The following is a 20,000-nucleotide window of genomic DNA, read 5'->3' as shown; positions in this document are numbered from 1 at the left end:
CTTGTATTGACTATCGCATCGATGTGCAAGAGAGAAAGGGAAAGAGAGAGAGAGAGAGAGAGAGAGATAGATAGATAGATAGATAGATAGAGAAATAGAGAGAGAGGCGCGTCGCGAAAATATTCCAAGTGCGTTTCCGGCGTGTATAAGAGAGAAACGTATACGGCATTCGAAGCAATTTTAGGATATCCAGAGGATTTCTAGCGTTATCTCCGGTTTTCGCGCTTCAAACAGGGTACGTGTCGCGAAAGCAAAGGACGTTTAACGAAGTTGAAGGGAGGAGTGAAATAAGTGAGAGAAGGCAGGAGGAGGTGGAGGAGGAGGGGGTGGTGGTATTACTCGCGAATTTCGAACGTCTTGCCTTTCGAAAATTAGTACTGCAATTCTCGAAATCAAATTGTGAAACGGAAGAAAAAAATGATTTTCTTACGATACAAAAACGCGTGATATTAATGAGAGAGAGAAAGAGAGAGAGAGAGAGAGTGAGAGAGAGAGTGAGAGAAAAAAAAAGAACGCGATAAATACTTTTTCAATTAAACGACTGATAAGAAATCCAAAGAGAAAGCAGTCACGATCCTTCGGATTAATCGCTCGTGATCTCGAAGAAAAAGAAGAGGAAAGAAAGATGTGAGAGGCTCAAGGTTAGCCCCTTAAGGTTAACTTCAAAATCCGAATCCCTTTCTAATTAAATTCGGATCCTACTTTTCTTGGGGCAAGAAGGCGAATGCTTACAATCCGAAGAAAGGAACCAAGTAATGGTACACGCACTTAACGTGAGACAAGTGCGTCTAAGGTACGAAAGAAAGAGAAAGAAAGGAAGAGAATCGATCTCTTCCAGTCAACCTCTTTCTTTTCCGAATCACTACCAACATCACCACAAACTGTTTTTCGAAGGAAACGCGATCAGCAACGAAAAGTTCTTTCCTTCTCCATTTGAGCGCTGCGTGCCCCGCAGGAATCACAGGATATATCGTAACAGGGGAGTAGAAGAGGATAGGACTAGGAGGGCGATATTCAGACGGGAATGACGATGCCTGGATTAGCCCAGAGGCACGTGCTGTGGACACCATTCTCCACTTCGCTTGAGTGCTCGAAAATCACGTTCGCGCTGAACTCAGCTAGAAAACACCGATTTGCGCATCCTTCTCACTTTCTCTCTCTCTCTCTCTCTCTCTCTCTCTCTCTCTCTCTTTCTCTTTCACGTACACAAACGCATATTGTATATAGTATAGATCGTATATGTCTATGTCATGTACAGGGTGAACCGTTCAACTCTTGACAACCAATCGAAAATTGGTTAAATTCAAGGACGACTCTTTTTTTCAATTAATTCCAATAACTCCTTTATAACTCCTAAATTAATTCCTAAATGAATTGGCCTTTGTCATAAATAATTTTTATCAAATGATACAATCTTCTTTTTTTTCTTTTTTCTTGTTTAGCAACAAAGAATAAAAAATAATTTGAAAGTAATTTAGATGTAATGGTTCATGGATAAATTGGTTATATGATAAAACGTTCTAATTAATAATCGCTTATGGTACATTTTTATGGACTTTTTGATTAAGGCAATTTGATAATGACTTTTCAGACGAATAAGAGAATATTACGAGTCACCCTGTACATCATATATATATACATACATGGCACATACCAATGGAGAGAAGTATAGGTACTTGAGGTGATACCAACGTTCGTTCGCACGACTACGGCCTCTTTCTACTTTCCCGCTCGATGCCGTCCGTCTCTTTTGTTATCAGCGTCCCTTTGTCCCTATGTAGTTTGTCGATAATGTGCCAGGATCAAGGGTCACCTCATTCTCTCGCGTCTATCTCTCTATGAGTTGCCAGAGAAAATGGCTGAGAGTGTGAAAAGGGTCGCATTTATTTTTTTCGATGAGAAAAGCAAAAACAGATGTTTCACATTCGGTACGGTATCATTCATTGACGATTGAAAGCAAAATGTACTTAATTTTTTTCCCTTTATCTTCTTTTTGTATCTCTTTTAATAGTTTATATCACGTTTGATCACTCGAACCGTTCCCAACGTAATCATACGTAATCCGTTATAAAGTCGAAAACTCGAAACTCCCTATAGATTAATGAAACGGTTTAACTATTTTAACGCTAAAGACCAATACTATCGGTGGTTCTATTACTTGGATATACTTTGAAGATAAACTACAAGAAGATTGGTCTTTGCTTTCATAGATTTTCTTGATTTAAGAGGAACACTTCGTCGAGCACGAATGCGTAATATTGGCTTGGCAACTAAGTGATTGCGGATTTCAAATAAGAAGAAAAATTCTTAATTTTCGTTTAAAAATATAACTTTATTCAATTAGATACTGTCCATTCTTTTGCCATCGTTCTGGCAGTGTCAAAATTCCACGTTCTTAAAATTTCTGATCTTTGCTATCAAAAAACTGAATGAAATGTGATCTGACATCATCAGCGTTATTAAAAATTTTACCATTTAAGGAGTTCTGCATGGAACGAAACAAATGGTAGTCTGAAGGCGCAAGATCAGGGCTATATGGTGGATGTGATAAAACATCCCAATCCAGTTCCAATAATTTTAGGCGAGTGATCAAAGACATGTGGGACTTTGCATTATCATGGTGGAAAACGACACCCTTACGATTTGACAATACCGGCCGCTTTTCTTGAATTGCATCGTTCAGTTTGGCGAGTTGTTGAACGTACACGTTTGAATTGATCGTTTGGTTTTGTGACATAAGTTCAAAGTACAAAATTCCTTTATAATCCCATCAGACTGACAGCATAATCTTTTTTTGATGTCGTTTAGGCTGATTCATCTTTCATCACCCACGATCTCTTCCGATTAACATTATTATAATTAGGCTTTTCAGAAATGGATCAGTTTCGTTGCGTTTCAGAAGCGAATCGCAGATGCTAATGCGTTGCGTCAAATGAATTTCTTTAAGCTGGTGAGGGATCCATAAATCGAGTTTCTTGACATAACCAAGCATTTTTAATTTTTTTTTGCATGTATGCGATACATTGAGTGTTTCCACAATATCACGTGTTGTACTATGACGATCTGAATCGATAATGGCCTTAATATGGATCTCATCGACTTTAACTGGACGGCTAGATCTTTGAGCATTTTTCAGTGAAAAATCACCAGAACGAAATCTGGCAAACCAATTTTGATACTGCCTTTCTTTCAAGGCTTCATTTCCATATACGGCACATAACTTCTTTTGTGCTTGCGATGCGTTCTTGCCTTTTCGAAAGTAATACAATAAAATATTTCTAAAGTGCACGTCTTGTTCTTCCATTTTTAAATTGGGATAAAAACAAAACTAAAGCACTAATCGATATAATTTTTTTTTACTAAATTAAAGGTAGAAGTCCAAATAATAAGAAAAAAAATATAGGTTATATGCAATGACCACGTTAACAAAACAAAAAAAAGTGTAAAGTCCATCTATCGAAAAAATCCGCGATCACTTAGTTGCCAAACTAATAGATATTAGATAGGATAAAGAGAGGATTATTTGCTTTTAATTTTCCGAGAATGCATAGGACGCTTTGTTGTTCGAATTTTATTTATGAAATATTACAAAAAAATAAATAAATAAATAAATAAATAAATAAATAAAAAAGAAAAGAAAAATATACAATATAATTCAATTAGATTGGTTGATGTAAAAATGAACATGTAATTACGAGGAGGAGGCGATGGAGCCATTAGACCGATAACGCCATTTCAATTCGTGCGTTATCGATCGTTCTTCCTGCGTTATTAACGATAACTCGATATACCTGTCTATCGAGAATATCATGAATAAATGAATTTATGGTTAATATAATAATGAACTATCCGGAACAGAAAAATATTCATCAAGTTCACCGATGTCATACAATTTATAGTTTCAAATGGTATGCATCGTGTCTTTTTTTTATTTGTCTTCTGTTTTTTATTTTGTTTTTTTTTTTTGTTTTTTTTTTTTTGTTTTTTTTCTTCCTCTTCTTTTTGCTACTGAAACACATGTGCGTTCTTACATTTCTTTTTAATCCTAATTGTGCATCTAGGATATCTCAGATTAACTTTGAGCTCAATTTAAAATAAATAAATGTTTGTAAATAAGACCTGTGCTATTCCATTTGTCTGTAGTTATCTGAGATATGTATTTTTATATATCAACTGTCAGAATAATCCGCGTTGTGTTAAGTCCATAAATTGTGATCAAGTAAAAGTTAAAGTTTGTAAAATCTGGAATGTACCACACGTAAGTTGTTTTTGCATTAATTTTTGATTCTCTATTATCGAAAATTTTTAATCCATTCATGCTCCAAATAATGTGATTCTATAATAAAAAAATATGGTAGAAATTATTTTCTAATCTTATGTCTCATTCTTACTCATCAAATCAAATACAATCAATGAGAATGAAAAACAAACTATTATACGATACTATAATGAAAATAAAGTTGTCTTTTTTGATCATGTTATGGTCATTTATTTACTGTTAATAAGAAAAACTAGTCGTTGGTCTATAAGAATTTTCTTTGGGATGTTAAATATGGCTAATGTAAATGCCAGAATATTATTGAAATGTAAATATGATAATTGAAATATTACACTCTCTTCGCAATGCTATATGAAAGAACTCTATAGGCATTTTTGTAAGGATTATTTACTTATTAGGATTATATTTACTAGATTCAATATTTTACTAGATTTTACTAGACAAATTTACTAGATTCTTTCGAAGTGTTTTAAAATTAAGAACTAAGAGTGTACTCGGACTTGATATTGACCAGAATGCAGATGAATTTTATGAAGTTATGAATAAATAAAAAGCAACGCTGATATATGATTTGTCCATGATCAAAAGACAAGAAAACTAAAATTGTTTATCCCTCATATAGAGGCCCAATTGTGCGATAAACATCAAGCTGGCTTATGTGTTCACGTGCATCTGTTACGAATAAACATTTAATTATTTTTTTGTTATAATTTTGTACTTTTTTTTAGCTCTCTCTTAGTGATAAGAATTTGTATGTATGGATATTTCAATGAAATGAATGGAAAAAGAAATACTGAAAATAATAGAGATTGATGGAACAATTAAGTATTTTTTCCTTCTCAAAATAAGCTATGTTTGTACTACAATATGACTATACTTTTTGAAACGACCCATTCGATTACTTATTTTTTTTTTCTTTTTTTTTTCTGAAAGAAACTCGTCTCATGATGATTATGCCGCTTTATTTTGTTCGATATATTGAACATTAACAAAGATATTCTTTTGACAAAGATGGTCAATTTTTGCGCATTGCATGACCCATGAATTTTTTTTTATAATGTCAAAATTGAAAATACATTTGCATACTTACTGATTATTATTTCCGAGGCTTCGAAAAATATACTGCAATTTTTTTTAAATCAAAATTATTCATTTTATATAAGTGACAATTGTTCAAAGTGCCTGAGTTTGTAACGTATATCTCAAGTTGTACAATTAGAAATTATTTTGAGATGTGCCCAATCGAGATTAAACATCGTTTAAACAGTTGAAAAATAAAATTGATAAAGTAATAGAAAGAAAAGGTCGAGTAATGGTAATGATAAAAGAGATTGTAAAACGAACGATTCGAGCTCGCGGACCGGCGCGAAATTTTGAAAACGAACGAGAGGACCGGGCTAGCGACACCGTCAATCAATAATCCTGGCTTTGCCGTTGGGAGAAAATTTCTCCGAATGAAAAATGTAACCGGCGTAAAACCGTCCGGAAGTTTCGTCGACAAAAAGTCTAACGTGGCATGCTACCACCGTAATTGCGGCATCATTTTTCGATACGCGTGACCGTTCGAATTCGACGTCCCGGGTTTTTAAAATGCGCGCGCGCTTTCGTTCTGACCAGACTTGTATCTTCCGTCCCTCCTGTTCCCTCCCCTCCTCCACTCCCCTGTATCCTCCCGCCCCATAGCGCGGTACCATCGCGAATCTCGTTGGAGCTTTCGGCGGTCGTGCACGTTTTTTCAATTTCTGTCACGGCTCGCTTCGTGCCTGCGAGTCCATTTTTTTTTTTTCCTTTTTTACTACGAAAATTGGCTCGATCTATCGGGGCTCGGCCATTTCCTTTTTTTTTTTTGTTTGTTTTTCTTGTCTTTTTTTTTCTTTATTTTTTTTTTCTGTTTTGTTTTGTTTTATTTCTATCCCTCTAACTTTGACGTATCTACGCCATTTCGATCCTTCCTGTCTTTCTTTCTTTCTTTTAAATGTTGTCTTTTAACATTGAAAGAAACTTCGACGAAGTTTAACGTTAGATCTAAAATAGATGCCACTCAATACGATCAATATCCTATTGTGATTCTGGCTTTAAGAAAATTGATCTATTATGTATTATACCGTGACACGCGTGATACCGATAAGGGACAAGAATACAAGAAATATCTTTGCTCGTTGACAAGGACCAATATTTCGAGAGAGCTTCCGTTTCGATAATCGTAAATCGATATGCTTTTCCTCTCCCCCCCTCTCTCTCTCTTTCTCTTTCTTTCTTTTTTCTTTCTCTCTTTTTCCTATAGAACGTGGCAACGATATTCGCAGAGTCCTTTTAATTCGCATTTGTGAACAGACCACTTTCTACATCTGCTATCTATACTTTCTTTCTTTGAATAGCTCTTGCTAGTACTTCCTCGAATATATATTTTCATCGATCGAAATCGTGCGATTTCTAAAAATCGTATGAATTACATGAAAAAAAACGCGAAAAAATAAGTGTGGATTATGGATAGCAACCATTTTCCTTTCCATTAAATGCCGATGAATTTATTATCATATCGAATGAATTTCTAATCAAAAAATATTGAAATTAAAAAGATACATACAAGAAAAAAGCATTAATCCTCGTCTCGTGGGATAATAAAATAATATAGCTATAATATGTAGACATTTATAGATTAACGTTTGTTGTTAACTTTGTTATTTTTCTTTTTTTTTTTTTAAAGAAATATAAATATTTATAAATGCCAACTATTTGCTCATGATCAAAGATAGAACGTAACATTGCCTTGTTAATTATTTTGATCTGTTTTCTATTAACTCTCGTTATCCATTTTTTATTTTTCAATAAAATATATATATATATATATATATGTACATATATATGTATGTATGTATGTATATATCTGAAATACACTTTGTATTATATATTTTTAAAATGATAGAAAATATCATTTCTATTTAAAATATTTTTTATTTATATAAAAATAATATAATCAATCGGAACGAATAATAATATATAATACTGTAAGCTCAATTTGTTCTTTGAATTAAGACAAATAATGGGCTACAAAGTTTTTTTTTCTTTTTATTTTTTTTTTTTTTTTATACTTTGCCATATTTTTTCTTATGTCGTGCAATAATTAAAATGATTAATAGAAAAATTGAAGAAATATCATTTTGCCCGATCTCTCGAGTTCTTTCGCTAATCGTCGTTAATCGTCAAGGAGATCAAACAATTTCGAAGGTACGCTTAAAGATTGGATCAAGTTTGCGAGGATGGCAAAGACGAAATCAAAGTTAATTGCCAATTTTCTCTGGCACCAGGCCTCTCCTCCTTTCGCAAGCTTTCCTACTATCCTACAGAATTCATCCTTCCTTCGAACGTCAACAAATCTCTCTCTCTCTCTCCCTCTCTCTCTCTCTCTCTCACGTCTTCTCTTGCAAGGATAGAATGGAAAAGGAGCGTCGTTTGTATAGAATGCCGCTTACGTGGTTAATAGACCGTTTATCGAACGTAATACTTAATAGCTGCTGCTCGATTAAAAAATTACTATCTTTAAAGGTTTATGAGAGTACATTTAATAGAAGGTGTAATTAAGTTTGTGTCTATCTGTTCAAGAATCTAATCGTTTGAATTTTCGAAAGAAATTCATTAAACGATAATTAAAGAGACACGTCTATATGTAGTATGTACGAATATTTTTCAATCGAGCAAACTTAATCCAATGGCCAGACGAGATCGATAAACAACGAAACCGACGAATTCGTTACATTGAAATATTCATATGCCTAGCCAGCGAAATCCGGAAAATGCTCGATTGGAATTGACACCAGACGATTGAAATTGTTGTTTTTACCAATATCAGTAAATGCCCGGTGGCTACGAACGATCCTTTCATTTCTTTTTCACATGAAAAAAGACAAAGAAAAAAAAAGGAAAAAAAAGAGGTAAAAAGAAGCAAAATTTATCTCCACAAAAAAAAAAACCAGGAACAAAAGAAATCGCATTTATTCCTTCGATTAGAATTTCGAAGGGGTAAAAGCGTAGATGAATCGAGACGGTTCGTTCTTTTTGTTTTTTCTTTCTTTCTTTTTTTCTCTTTTTTTTTTTTTTTTTAAAGAAGTATCTCGTGTCGTCGGTCGTGAAAAATCGATGAAAAGTTATGAAAAGGTGCGCCTCTTGCTTATCAAATATTCTTTTCCATTGAAAAAGAGTGATCTCAATGCTACGTTCCGGTGAAAAAGAAAAGAAAAGAAAAGAAAAGACACAAAGAGAGGATTATATATACATATATATTTAGAAAGAGAGAGAGAAAGAGAGAGAGGTTGCAAAAGGTCAGTAGAGTCAGTCGTCGAGTTCGCGCTTTTAAGTGTCCGATAAAATCCATCGTCCTGACAACCCGAAACTGTAACAAGGATCTACAAGGATTCTTCGTACTTTTACAAAAAAAAAAAAAAAAAAAAAAGAAAAAAGGCAGAGAAGGAAACAGCTCCACGAATATATTTTATAAATATTATATAAAAAGTAAAGTCACATATAAAAAGAAAAGTTTTATTAACGATCGATCGATAAAAATAATTAACAACGGAAAATGATTAATTAATATTTTTCCAAAATATATTCGACTATTAGACTCGTTCCAATTGAAGGAATTCTTTTAATTCGAATAAGTAAAAATAGGATAAGTATAAGTAAAAATAGAATAAGTAGAATAATAAAAGTAACGTCGGAAAAATCCGTCAGCGGTATTATCGATACTAGAAAAGACAATTAGTTTTGTACGGAAACAAACCGGGACAAATTTCGTTCGAGACCTTTTCGTATAATCGATATTTCCGACAGGCTGGGTGATACATTGACTTCGACGATTTAGCCGCGGCGTTGAATCTGATAGGGAACGGCAATATATCATTCCCATTTCAATTACAACATAGCATTCGTCATAAACGCGTGTCCTTCTCTCTCAATTCCTCCCACCCACCCTCTTCCTTCCTTCCTTCCTTCCTTCCTTCCTTCCTTTCTCTCTTCCTATGTTCGATATTTATCATTAATGTGCGTGCATTAAGATGAAGCGAAAATTTAGACGATTAAATTTTCGAACAGATAGACACTTTTCTTCGTTAATGATAAAATGAACAAATTATTACGAATCGTTGTTAATACGTGAAAGTAATTTAAACGATACGTTTGTCATTAACGAGTATAAAAAAACAAAAATAAAAAAAAAATTTACGTTAATTCGTTACAAAAAAAAAAATTTATCAAAGGACGTATAGTTTAATTTGAAACAATTGGACACTCGTATTGTTACATGCATTTATTAGAACGATCTAGGATGGTACGTCGCGTGTACTTAACTAATTTAACTAACTTAACGTCTTTATTTTTTTCTTTTTCTTTCTTTTTTTTTTGCTTTTCTTTTTCTTTTTTTTTTTTTTGTTCTTTTTCTCTGTACTTATCGATCGTTCCTCTTTTTTGTTACAGGGACTACTACTACGACAGGTGAGTGTGTACTTGGGGATTAGCCTTGAAGGAACGCGTGACTCGGTACAGTATAAACAAATAAATTACTTTTTTTTATCGTACTTGACATTTGAAAAGATATGTGGACGTGAAATAAAAACATAATTTTATTTCTTTCCTATTATCGTAATGGACGGTAATAAAATAAAAATAAAAATAAAAATAAAAATAAAAATAAACAATAAAAAATAAAGAAAGAAAAATAAAAACAAAAGGGGAGAGGAATTAATTTTAGGAATTTCCAGAATCTCGAGGAATAACAATCGAAGGAAAATTGATTATCGTGGAAAAAAAAATCCTATCGTGATCAAAAAAAAAAAGGAAAAAAAGAAAAAAAAAGGAAGGAAATACTGTCGTTTCATTTCGATTATTTTCTTGCCTCATTCGAGAGACCTCTTAGACCTCATCAATTGACATTCAGCCCCGTAATTCGACTCACGGCGAGACAACATGCTCGTTCGCGGACACGTTCCTGATTAAAAGTATTGTCGTTTGAGAAAAAGGCCTTTCAAAGGAACTGAAATAGATGGGAAACAAGTATGCCGGGGGAGTGGATTCAATCCAACCATTGGACCGGCCGAGTGCTGTGACTTTTGAAAGGGCAACGAGAGTCCGTATTTACGTGACCGTAGATAATAATTATTAACTCGACGACTCGAGTCTGCGGGTCGTCTCTTTCTTCTTCGTATCACGAAATAGGAAACATTTCTCTCTATCTCTCTCTCTCTCTCTCTCTCTCTCTCTCCTTTTTCTCTATTTGTCGGCGTATTCGCGCGCAGAATTTTAAAATAAATTAACACGCATGTGCAGCGGTGTGAGAAGCGAGGAAACAGGATAGAAAATAAAGAGAGAGAGAGAGAGAGAGAGAGAGAGAGAGAGAGAGAGAGAGAGAGAGAGAGAGAGAGAGAAAAGTGGTGAGTCGCAGACCATAACACACCGAGACTTTCTTTTGCTTTAATTGTCACAATTCAGAGACGGTTCGTGACCGGCCTAGAAAACGCATGCGGATATATTCCGTAGAAAACGAAATGCCGTGAGGGAAAGAGAGAAAAAGAGAAAGAGAGAGAGAGAAAGAGAGAAAAAGAGAGAAAGAGAGAGATGGTAGCCAGTCCCTTCAACAAATAAAAATCATAAACTCGAAGAACCGTTGGTCGTAGCGGGGAGAATCGCATTGCTACTGGACGAATGAACGAACAAACGAACGAACGGGACTTTAGCTGGAAACGCGTTGAATTAAAACAACGAAATATGAACGCGCAGGTGGTCTTTTCTTTCGGAAAAGCTCGACGATAAAACGTCTGACGTATTACTCTCTCTTTCTCTCTCTCTCTCTCTCTCTCTCTCCCCCCCTTTCTTCATTTCTTTCCGCTTTTCGTTTTTACTTACGTGTAACGTAAAAACAAAAAAAAACAAAAAATGTAACAGGGTCGGTATTAATTCTTTCGATAGTATTAGTGGATATAATAACACGTGTACTTACAAGAACGACAATGTGTTTGTTTAAATGAAATAATAACGATGATTAATTATCATAATATAGGATATTGAAAAAGATTGGGTACCATCGAAATATTCTCAAAGCGTTTTCAACCGTATCATTATTTTTACGGGACTTTTAATTCACGTTGGCATACGCTTTGTCGAGCTTACAAATGAGCTTATATAATTTTAACATGGCTTATGGCCTTTTTTTCATTTTTTCTTTTTTTCTTTTTTTCTTTTGTAAATTGGAAGAATATTTATTATCAAAATGAATATTCAAGGTATTATATATAAAGCGTGCGATGAGACGAGACAAACAAGTTTATTTTAAAAGTATAAAAATTAGAGTATAACAGTAGACGTGTTAATGTGATTAGTACATCTAAAATAATCGACCTAATGGAAAGTTCTTAATTTCATTACAAAAGGAGCTCTCCGAATAAAAGGTTTCATAATGGGAAAATTCTTCATTTCATTAAAGGGGAAAAAAAATAAAAAAAAAAAAAAAAAAGAAAAAAAGAAAAAAAAGAAAAGAAAAGCAAAACAAAAAACAAAACAAGGAAAGATACACTTTTTTAAGTGATGTAATCGTACAACAAAGTTATTTACGCATTAATCAAAGGATTAAATGAAAACTATTGTACAAATTATCATCGAAGTGAAACGAGTTAGAAAATTAGAAATGGATAAAAGATCATAAAATAATTTTTCATTCGTGAAACGAGAGATAAAATAAAATTTTCTGTTGACAAATTAATTCCCATTGCCAACGTAGAATTAGAGAAGTCGGTCGATAAACGAGCAAACGTGATCGTATCCTTCCATTTACATTTTTTTACATTTTTTTTTTTTTTATATTTTTTTATATTTTTTTTTCGAGGGCACATCAATACATATGAAACCGAGAGAATAGTGAATTGCATGAGAAAATTCATGACGAACTATGAAACTGGACAGAGATATTATTTTAATATTTGCATTGTTATCAACATGTTTCGCTACCATACGCTAGCCTTCTAACCTTTACACAATAAATAAATATATATAATATATATAATACATATAAATATTATGTGGACCGGAAAGTAATGTCGCTTTCTTAAATTAAATTCAAACAAATAAATTTTTAATAAGTTTTTATTTTTAATCACAATCAAATATCGATATGCGCAGAAACGACATTACTTTCCGGTCCACCTAATATATAATATAATATATTATAAATATATTATATTATAATATTATATTATAATATATATATGTATTATATAGCACAATAACTTTTATCATCTTGAATATCTCCATCCATTTTGGAGATATGGAGAAACTTTATTTACTAAAGTCGTAAGGTACGAATGAAACCATAATATAATAGTAATAATTTTTTTGTTGGTAAGAGGCATACTTTGCGCTTCAAATCTCTACGACTTTTAATTCTGGGACATATTCCCATTCAAACAGAAAACGTAGAAACAAATTTTCTTTGATAAAAAAAAAAAAAAAAAAGAAAAAAAAACGATTTGTTTATTAATTATTTAATTATTTTATATAATTTAATGAAAGATCAATCTTAAGTTGAAATTTTCTTTCGAATAATATGATGAATTTAATTTTTAAATATTTTTATTATGTAAATTGTTTATAACAAATCGTTAATTAATTATTAAAAATACGATGAACAAAAAAATAGAGAAAATCCTTCCCTCTTTTAAAATAATATTTGACTCAAGTCTCTTGGACTTTTAGTTCCAAAGATATTCTCATGTAAATGGAAGATATTTACGTTGACATACTAACTTATATAATTTCATTCATATTCGCTCGATGACACATTGACTTATATAAATTCCGAGAATTTACACGGGCCCATTACTACTATCATTACTATTACTACGAACAGCTGTACTATAGGAATAATGAATGAAAATCTTTCAAAGGCGACCTCTTCGAAATAAAAAATTGCAGACACTTGAAACAAAAATCATTTTCAAATATAATTTATTCTTTATTTATTTTATAATATTCCAATTAATATTATTCTAATAAAATCAATTTTATTAATAATTTGGAAATTTTAATTTTTTCTTTTCCTTCTCAATAAGACCATAACAGTAATGAAATTATTTATATTTTTATTTGCAATTGTGTAAATTTTATTTTGTTCATCTAAAAGTAAGAGATAAAATATCTATCAATAGTTGCCTACGACTATGAAATTTAAAGAGCTTTCTTTCGTAATAAGAACACAAATTGTCAAATATGTTATCTCCTTAATTAATAATTTTTCGTAATATACGATTTAATACTTTTCTTTGTAGAAAATGTTAAGCTGTATCAACGTTCATGTCATTTAAATCAACGCTGATGAAATTAATCATGGCGGATTGTGAGTGAATTAATTTTGTTTTTCGACGTTTACAACACTAGTCTCATTTTAAAAACTAGAAAATCTTTGAATCCATTTTGTGCGTCTTTCGTCGAAAAAATCAATATGAGAATAATCTTCTCGAGGATCAAAGGGAAAGAATATTGAAAGGAAAATAATTAAATACGATTACGTTTTCATTTTATTTTTAACAAAATAATAATTCGACTTGTCATTCGTAAGAAATAAATATTATTTCTTGTAAGAGATTATGAAGAAAAAGAATTGGATCTTGACTATGAGAACTAATTCAAAGGATTCTGAATCTCTCGTCTAATCGATTGAATAAAAACGAATTGAAAAAATGCTTACCTTCAAACATTCAAACAGATTACATTGTAATGAGAAACGATCTTAACCCGATTGTATCTCGATCAAACGTCACTCTTTAGTTACTTTTATCTAAAGTAAGTCAATCGATGTTTAATTTGACGCGCGAGTGACGGCCGTCTCCGATCCATGCAGTTAGTCGATTGGGATTAAGCATATCGACTCTCTCTCTCTCTCTCTCTGTCTCTCTCTCTCTCTCTCTCTCTCTCTCTCTCTCTCTCTCTCTCTCTCTCTCTCTCTGACCCCTCGTTGAGAGTAGGGTCAGGACGTGTTCGACTAAGCCAGATACAAGTCACACGGCTATGTCTTGACTCTTGGGGAGGACGAATGTCCATAATTAACCATACACCCTGTATCTGCTATTCTGTTTGATCCCAATTGAACGTATCATCCAATATAATCAACTTAATTTACAATGGTAAATTTCATGTAAAAACAAATGATAAAATATTCATACAGATATGTACTATTACATACGTATAATTAACTTAATGGTTCGCTTGTTGCCTGATCGTATCTATCATTGTTTGAAATTAAATAATCATTAATTAAGACAATAAACTTCCTTTTATGCGTTATATCTGATAAATATTTTCTCATTAGAAAAAAGTAATATTTTATTAGAATCAATTCGATGGCTGATAATTCTAATTTGTTACTTAGCCAGAATAGAACGATAAACGACATCTTATCGAATATTCTCGACTTTCCCTTTCTCTCTCTCTCTCTCTCTCTCTCTCTCTTTCTCTCTCTCTCTCTTTCTCTCTCTCTCTCTCTCTTTCTTTCTTTCTGCGAATCCACCAGTAGATACGCACCTGCGACATTAAAGCTCTTATCTACCATTAATAATTCTTTCGATAATACAACCGAGACCGAGACTATATCTAGTCGAACGATCGTCGCCACTACTGTATAACACCGAAGAACGACGCATTAATTTCTTGTGAAAGCTTCTCGGCAAGAAGCCTCCTCCTCCTCCTCCTCCTCCTCCACCCCCTCCTTCTCTATGTTTGTATGTATGTATGTACTATGAAAAACATCTTGGTATTGGTAAATATACGTGGAAAGCATTTGAAAACGAACGGGAAACGGTGCTAAAACTCAAAGAGATAGATAGATAGAGAGAGAGAGAGAGAAAGAGACAGAGAGAAAGAGGGAAATAGAGAAAGAGAAAAAGAAAAATAGATAATGTTCTATGGAAAAATAATGATGGCTGCAAAAGAGAGGAAAGTTTTTTTTTTCTGCGAAGCTATGCGAATCGCCATGATATCTTCAAATGGAAAGCGATTTTTGGTATTGTCGAGATTGATCGAACGAATCTTAAAAAGATATTTGAATGTGTTTGCGTGCGTACGTGAGTCCGTGTGCCTCCGTTTGTCTCGGTGAACGAATAAGAATATGAGGGTAATCGTTGAAGGTGAATGAAGAAAGGGAAGAAGAACGAACAAAGGCTACCCAAGAATGAAAAGAGAAAGAGAGAGAGAGAAAGAGAGAGAGAGAGAGAAAGAGAGAGAGAGGGAGAGGGAAAGGGATGGAGTTATTATAAAGATTTCGAAGAACGAGGGAGAACTTTCTCAAGCTTTATAAGGATCTGCCTCTGTAAGTGTATGCGTATTTTGTATACTCGGAGTACACAGGAATATTTCTCGTCATCTCATTTCCTTTCACGAGAAAACTTGCACGATTTGGTCCGTATGACGCTACTCTCGGGATCTTGGCCTGCTTTCGGTCTCTTTTTTTTTTTATTTTTTATTTTTTCTTTTTCTTTTTTTTTCTTTTTCTTTTTCTTTTTTACTCTTCCTCTCTTTTCTTTCCGCTCTTTCTCCCTTTTTCTCTTCTTTCTTTTTCTTTTTTCTTTTTTCTTTTTTTTGCTTTTTTCACTGTTCTCTTCCGCGAACAATTTAAGAACGCTCATTTATCTTTGCAAAACGAAGAAAATATTCACCGAAAAGTCGATCTCGTTTCGCTTTAAGCCATGCTCTATTTTTGTTTCTTCTTCTTTTTTTTTTTGTTTGTTTCTTCTTTTTCTTCTTTTTTTACATTTCACAAACGAAGACGTATAGGAAAGATTGGTATAACGAATTTAATTGTTATATGAAAGAATTTTGCTCAATTTTCCCTCGTGACGTTTCATTTTCACGATCTTTGTCTCAGATCAGAAGGGTGAGGGGGGGGCAGGGCGGAGCGGGGAGGAAAGAAAACAGAAAAAAAACGATAAAATATTAGATTCTAATTGAAAAGGTAAAGAAGGTTTAGAAGAATGGAAAGATCGATCGAAAAGATGCATATTTCCCTTTGACGAAAGGTCACGTTATGAACTCTACCAACGAGGATCGGGTTACGAGTCATCGTCCAGTAAAGAGGGTGGAGGAGGAATAGAGGAGGGCTAGCTTTGCAGCTTTGTACGCAGCAATTCTCTGATGGTGAGAAGAGCGTGAATGGACGTGTAGAACGGCAGAGAGAGAGAGAGAGAGAGAGAGAGAGAGAGAGAGAGAGAGAGAGAGAGACAAAGATAGGTAGTTACGTTCGTCGAAATTAAAGGGTTGCCACCGTAACGTAATTCCAAGCAGCCTGAAACTGGCTATTAAACCAATGCAAATTAGTGCAAGACAATCCGAGCAAGGAGTGAAAGAGAGAGGGGAGAGAGAGAGAGACAGAGAGAGAGAGAGAGAGAGAGAGAGAGAGAAGAAGGAGAAGAAGAAGAAGTTTGCTCCTTCTAATTACGTATCGAAGAAGAAGGAGGTGGAGATGGAAGAGTAAGCGAAAAGTCTCCAAGCAAATCGGATACTATCACAGCGTTCATATTCGTTGCCGCAAGAAAAAGAACAAAACAAAAACAAATATCATTGTTTTTCTCTTTTTTCCTTTTTGTCTTTCCCCCTTCGTACTTTTTCATTAACACGTACATACGTGTTACACACTGGCCGGGTTTCCTCGTAATTTACCGTCCGAAAAGTAAAACATGAGGCAGACGTTCCGAAGAAATTTTAATTTAGGTCGTTGCTCGGACAGGGTTCACTGAGAAAAAAAAACAAAAATAGCAACGAGTAAAGACGATTTGAATACGATCATTTCTGTAGAATACAACATGACGTTCTTTATTTTTTCTTTTTTTTATTTTTTGAGAGAAAGAAAGAGGAAAAAATTGTTATATGTATAAATGAAATGCATTTCAGATACGTTTATTTCTCTTTTATTAAATCCATCACTATAATTAATCTAAATTTGTATTTAAAAAGGATTTAAAATGATTCATCATAATATATATATATATATATAGAAAAGAAAAAGTTTATATAAACATGTTCACCCGATATATATAACAATAGTAACATTCAAAAGTGATAGATACATTTTTAATTTACCTTTACAACAAAAATTAAATGTTATTATTACTATCAGTATATATGCTATACTGATAATTTATATATATATATATGTGTGTGTGTGTGCCTGTGTGGTATATGATTAAATTAGAGTAAACAATAAAAATTATCGGAACATAATAAGAGTCGATAAAATGGTAATTTTCGGTCTGACCGATATTCTTAAAGGGCAACTTTCCACAATGACAATGGAGGAAGAGACGGACAAAGAGAGAACGAATGTCCTGCCGATGCAATAAAATGGCACGTAAACCGGCTTTTAAAGGGCACCGGACGATCGCTTCGTACGATCGTAAAACGTGGAAATGTCATTCGTGCCATTCGCGTGGATATTTCGACGACCGTTAGACATCATCAGTATCCATATATCATGAGAATGCATAGTGCATCGTACATTCGGTTAGCCCGAATCTTGATAACCTTGTTAACTATAATAGCATTTTATTCAAATAATAAAAATAAAAGTGTCGATAATCTATGAATTTTCGATAAGAAAGAAAAAAGTGCTTCGTGCTCGTCGAAGAATTCCGAATAATTAAATGTGCGCAGGGAAAATGATTTTTATCGAACAATACTTTCATTAATTTCGTTAACGATCATACACTTACATCGCTTAAGATAAAATCTTTATTCAATTTAGACGGATCGTTTGTAACGGTAGCGAACGTCATACACAGAGAATTATCAACTATTCGATAAGGTTTCTAATTCGTCATTTCTGATTGACGGAAATGGGTCGCTCCTTTTACGTCGGATAAGACTTTACTTTCATATATTAAATCATCTTCTCTATATGCCACGTGAATAAAGCCTCGAATCGGATTTTTCTAAGCTGTCACATTTAATCGTAAACGAAATCATTTTCTAATAAGCTTTATAACATAACCGATGAATTATTATTTCTTCTTCTTTTTAACATAAGGAACGCGTTAAAAAATAATTTTATCACATAATCCTCACGTCCAACTAATATCGTCAAGAGAGAGAGAGAGAGAAAGAAAGAGAGAGAGAGAGAGAGAGAAGAAAGATAGATAAAAAAAAATGACGTGTTAAAATAAAATCGTGGCATCGGTCATGAGAAATGCAATAATTTCGAGAAAATAGCATCGCGTCGAGAGCCACTGACAGAAAGTTTATTTATGATAGTCCACGAGCTCTTCTCTCTCTCTCTCTCTCTCTCTCTCTCTCTCTCTCTCCTTCTCTCTTTGCCTGGAGCAACAAGCCAGCCAAGCCGTAATAATTGCGACGGTGAAATGTAGTCCTGGGACACGTCCTGTAACATCGTTCCATTCTTCTGTCTCCTGATGAAAGCGAGAAATTTAACGAAGGATCACGAATCTTTCTCGTTGATCCTTAAATCGTTTCGTCAACAGAAAATATCCAGTCGATCTGTCAACGTTTCTCCAAATATCCATTCATCGCCGATATATTAATTTTATTTTTTCTTTGTTTACAATTCCAATCGAATCGCACATAAAATATATTTGCTTTATTGTATTCGAGTGGATATTATTAGAAAAGAAATAAAAAGAAAAAAAAAAAAAAAAGAAAGAAAAAGAAAAAAGAACAAAAAAAGTATAATTAGATAAGAACGATTTATTTAAAAAGCAAACATAATATGATCGAGCATACTATGGATACGTAAAAGACGAGATAGTAAAAGCGATCGATCGTAACCACGAGAGGACTATGAGGAGAGACCGTTTACGAGCGGCAGGACCAAAGAGATGAGTGCATGCATATGTATTCGGATCGGACCAACGTTGAGGCAACTCGAATTCATCGGATGAATTCTAGTCAAGGGCCTCTCTAATACCAAATTTCATTAAAATCCATTCAGACGGAGCAGCTGTTATACGTGTCGTCCTCGATATATGTACATAGAAAGAGAGAGAGAGAGAAAGAGAGTGAGAGAGAGAGGACAGGAAACGATAGAGATAAAGACAAAAAACCGAGAGAGAGAGAAAGAGAGAGAGAGAGAGAAATACAGATGCTATAATAGGCTTACAGGATCTCCACAAAGGAACGCTCGAACAGCGTTATCTCGGAAAAATGTTGCAATTTCTCGCGGTTAGAGGATGCTCCGGTTTAAGTATTACCCCTTGGGAACTACATAAATTATGGGGATTCTAAAAATGGGAAAACGTCGGCTTGTTGGCACAATACTGCGAGACAGGAAATCTTAATTATTCTATTTACATAAATCGAATAGAGCACGATAAAAAGATTCGTTTTTACGTTCTCTTACTATGAGTTAACCAACGTCATTCAGTGAGAGATTTTTATGACATTATGTGAACGAATCTGATTTCTTTTCTTCTTTCTTTTTCTTTTTTTTTTCTTTTTTCTTTTTTTGTTGTTTCTTTTTTTTCTTTTCTTTCTTTTTTCTATACAATATTAGTATCGTCAATTTGCAAAGAATCGAGGCAAGAAAAATGTATAGAGAGAGAGAGAGAGAGAAAGAGAGAGACAAAGAGAGAGAGAGAGAGAGAGAGAAAGAGAGAGACAAAGAGAGAGAGAGAGAGAGAGAAAGAGAGAGACAAAGAGAGAGAGAGAGAGAAGGAGGGAGAGAGGGAGGGAGGGAGAAAAT

General features: G+C 33.6%; 1 protein-coding gene across 10 annotated transcripts in view; it reads left to right on the top strand.

Moving 5' to 3' along the window:
* The window catches only part of LOC124431112, a 269,017-nt gene that overhangs the window by 232,264 nt on the left and 16,753 nt on the right, over positions 1 to 20,000 (top strand). For all 10 annotated transcript variants that reach the window (XM_046978580.1, XM_046978577.1, XM_046978579.1 and 7 more), the window contains one exon: positions 9,749 to 9,766. In XM_046978580.1, coding sequence (XP_046834536.1) covers positions 9,749 to 9,766 — 18 coding nt within the window. The remainder of the gene's footprint in view (positions 1 to 9,748; positions 9,767 to 20,000) is intronic.

Source organism: Vespa crabro, chromosome 20, assembly GCF_910589235.1.
Source record: "Vespa crabro chromosome 20, iyVesCrab1.2, whole genome shotgun sequence".
Taxonomy (NCBI): Eukaryota; Metazoa; Arthropoda; class Insecta; order Hymenoptera; family Vespidae; genus Vespa; species Vespa crabro.
This window is presented reverse-complemented; position numbering and strand designations above follow the sequence as displayed.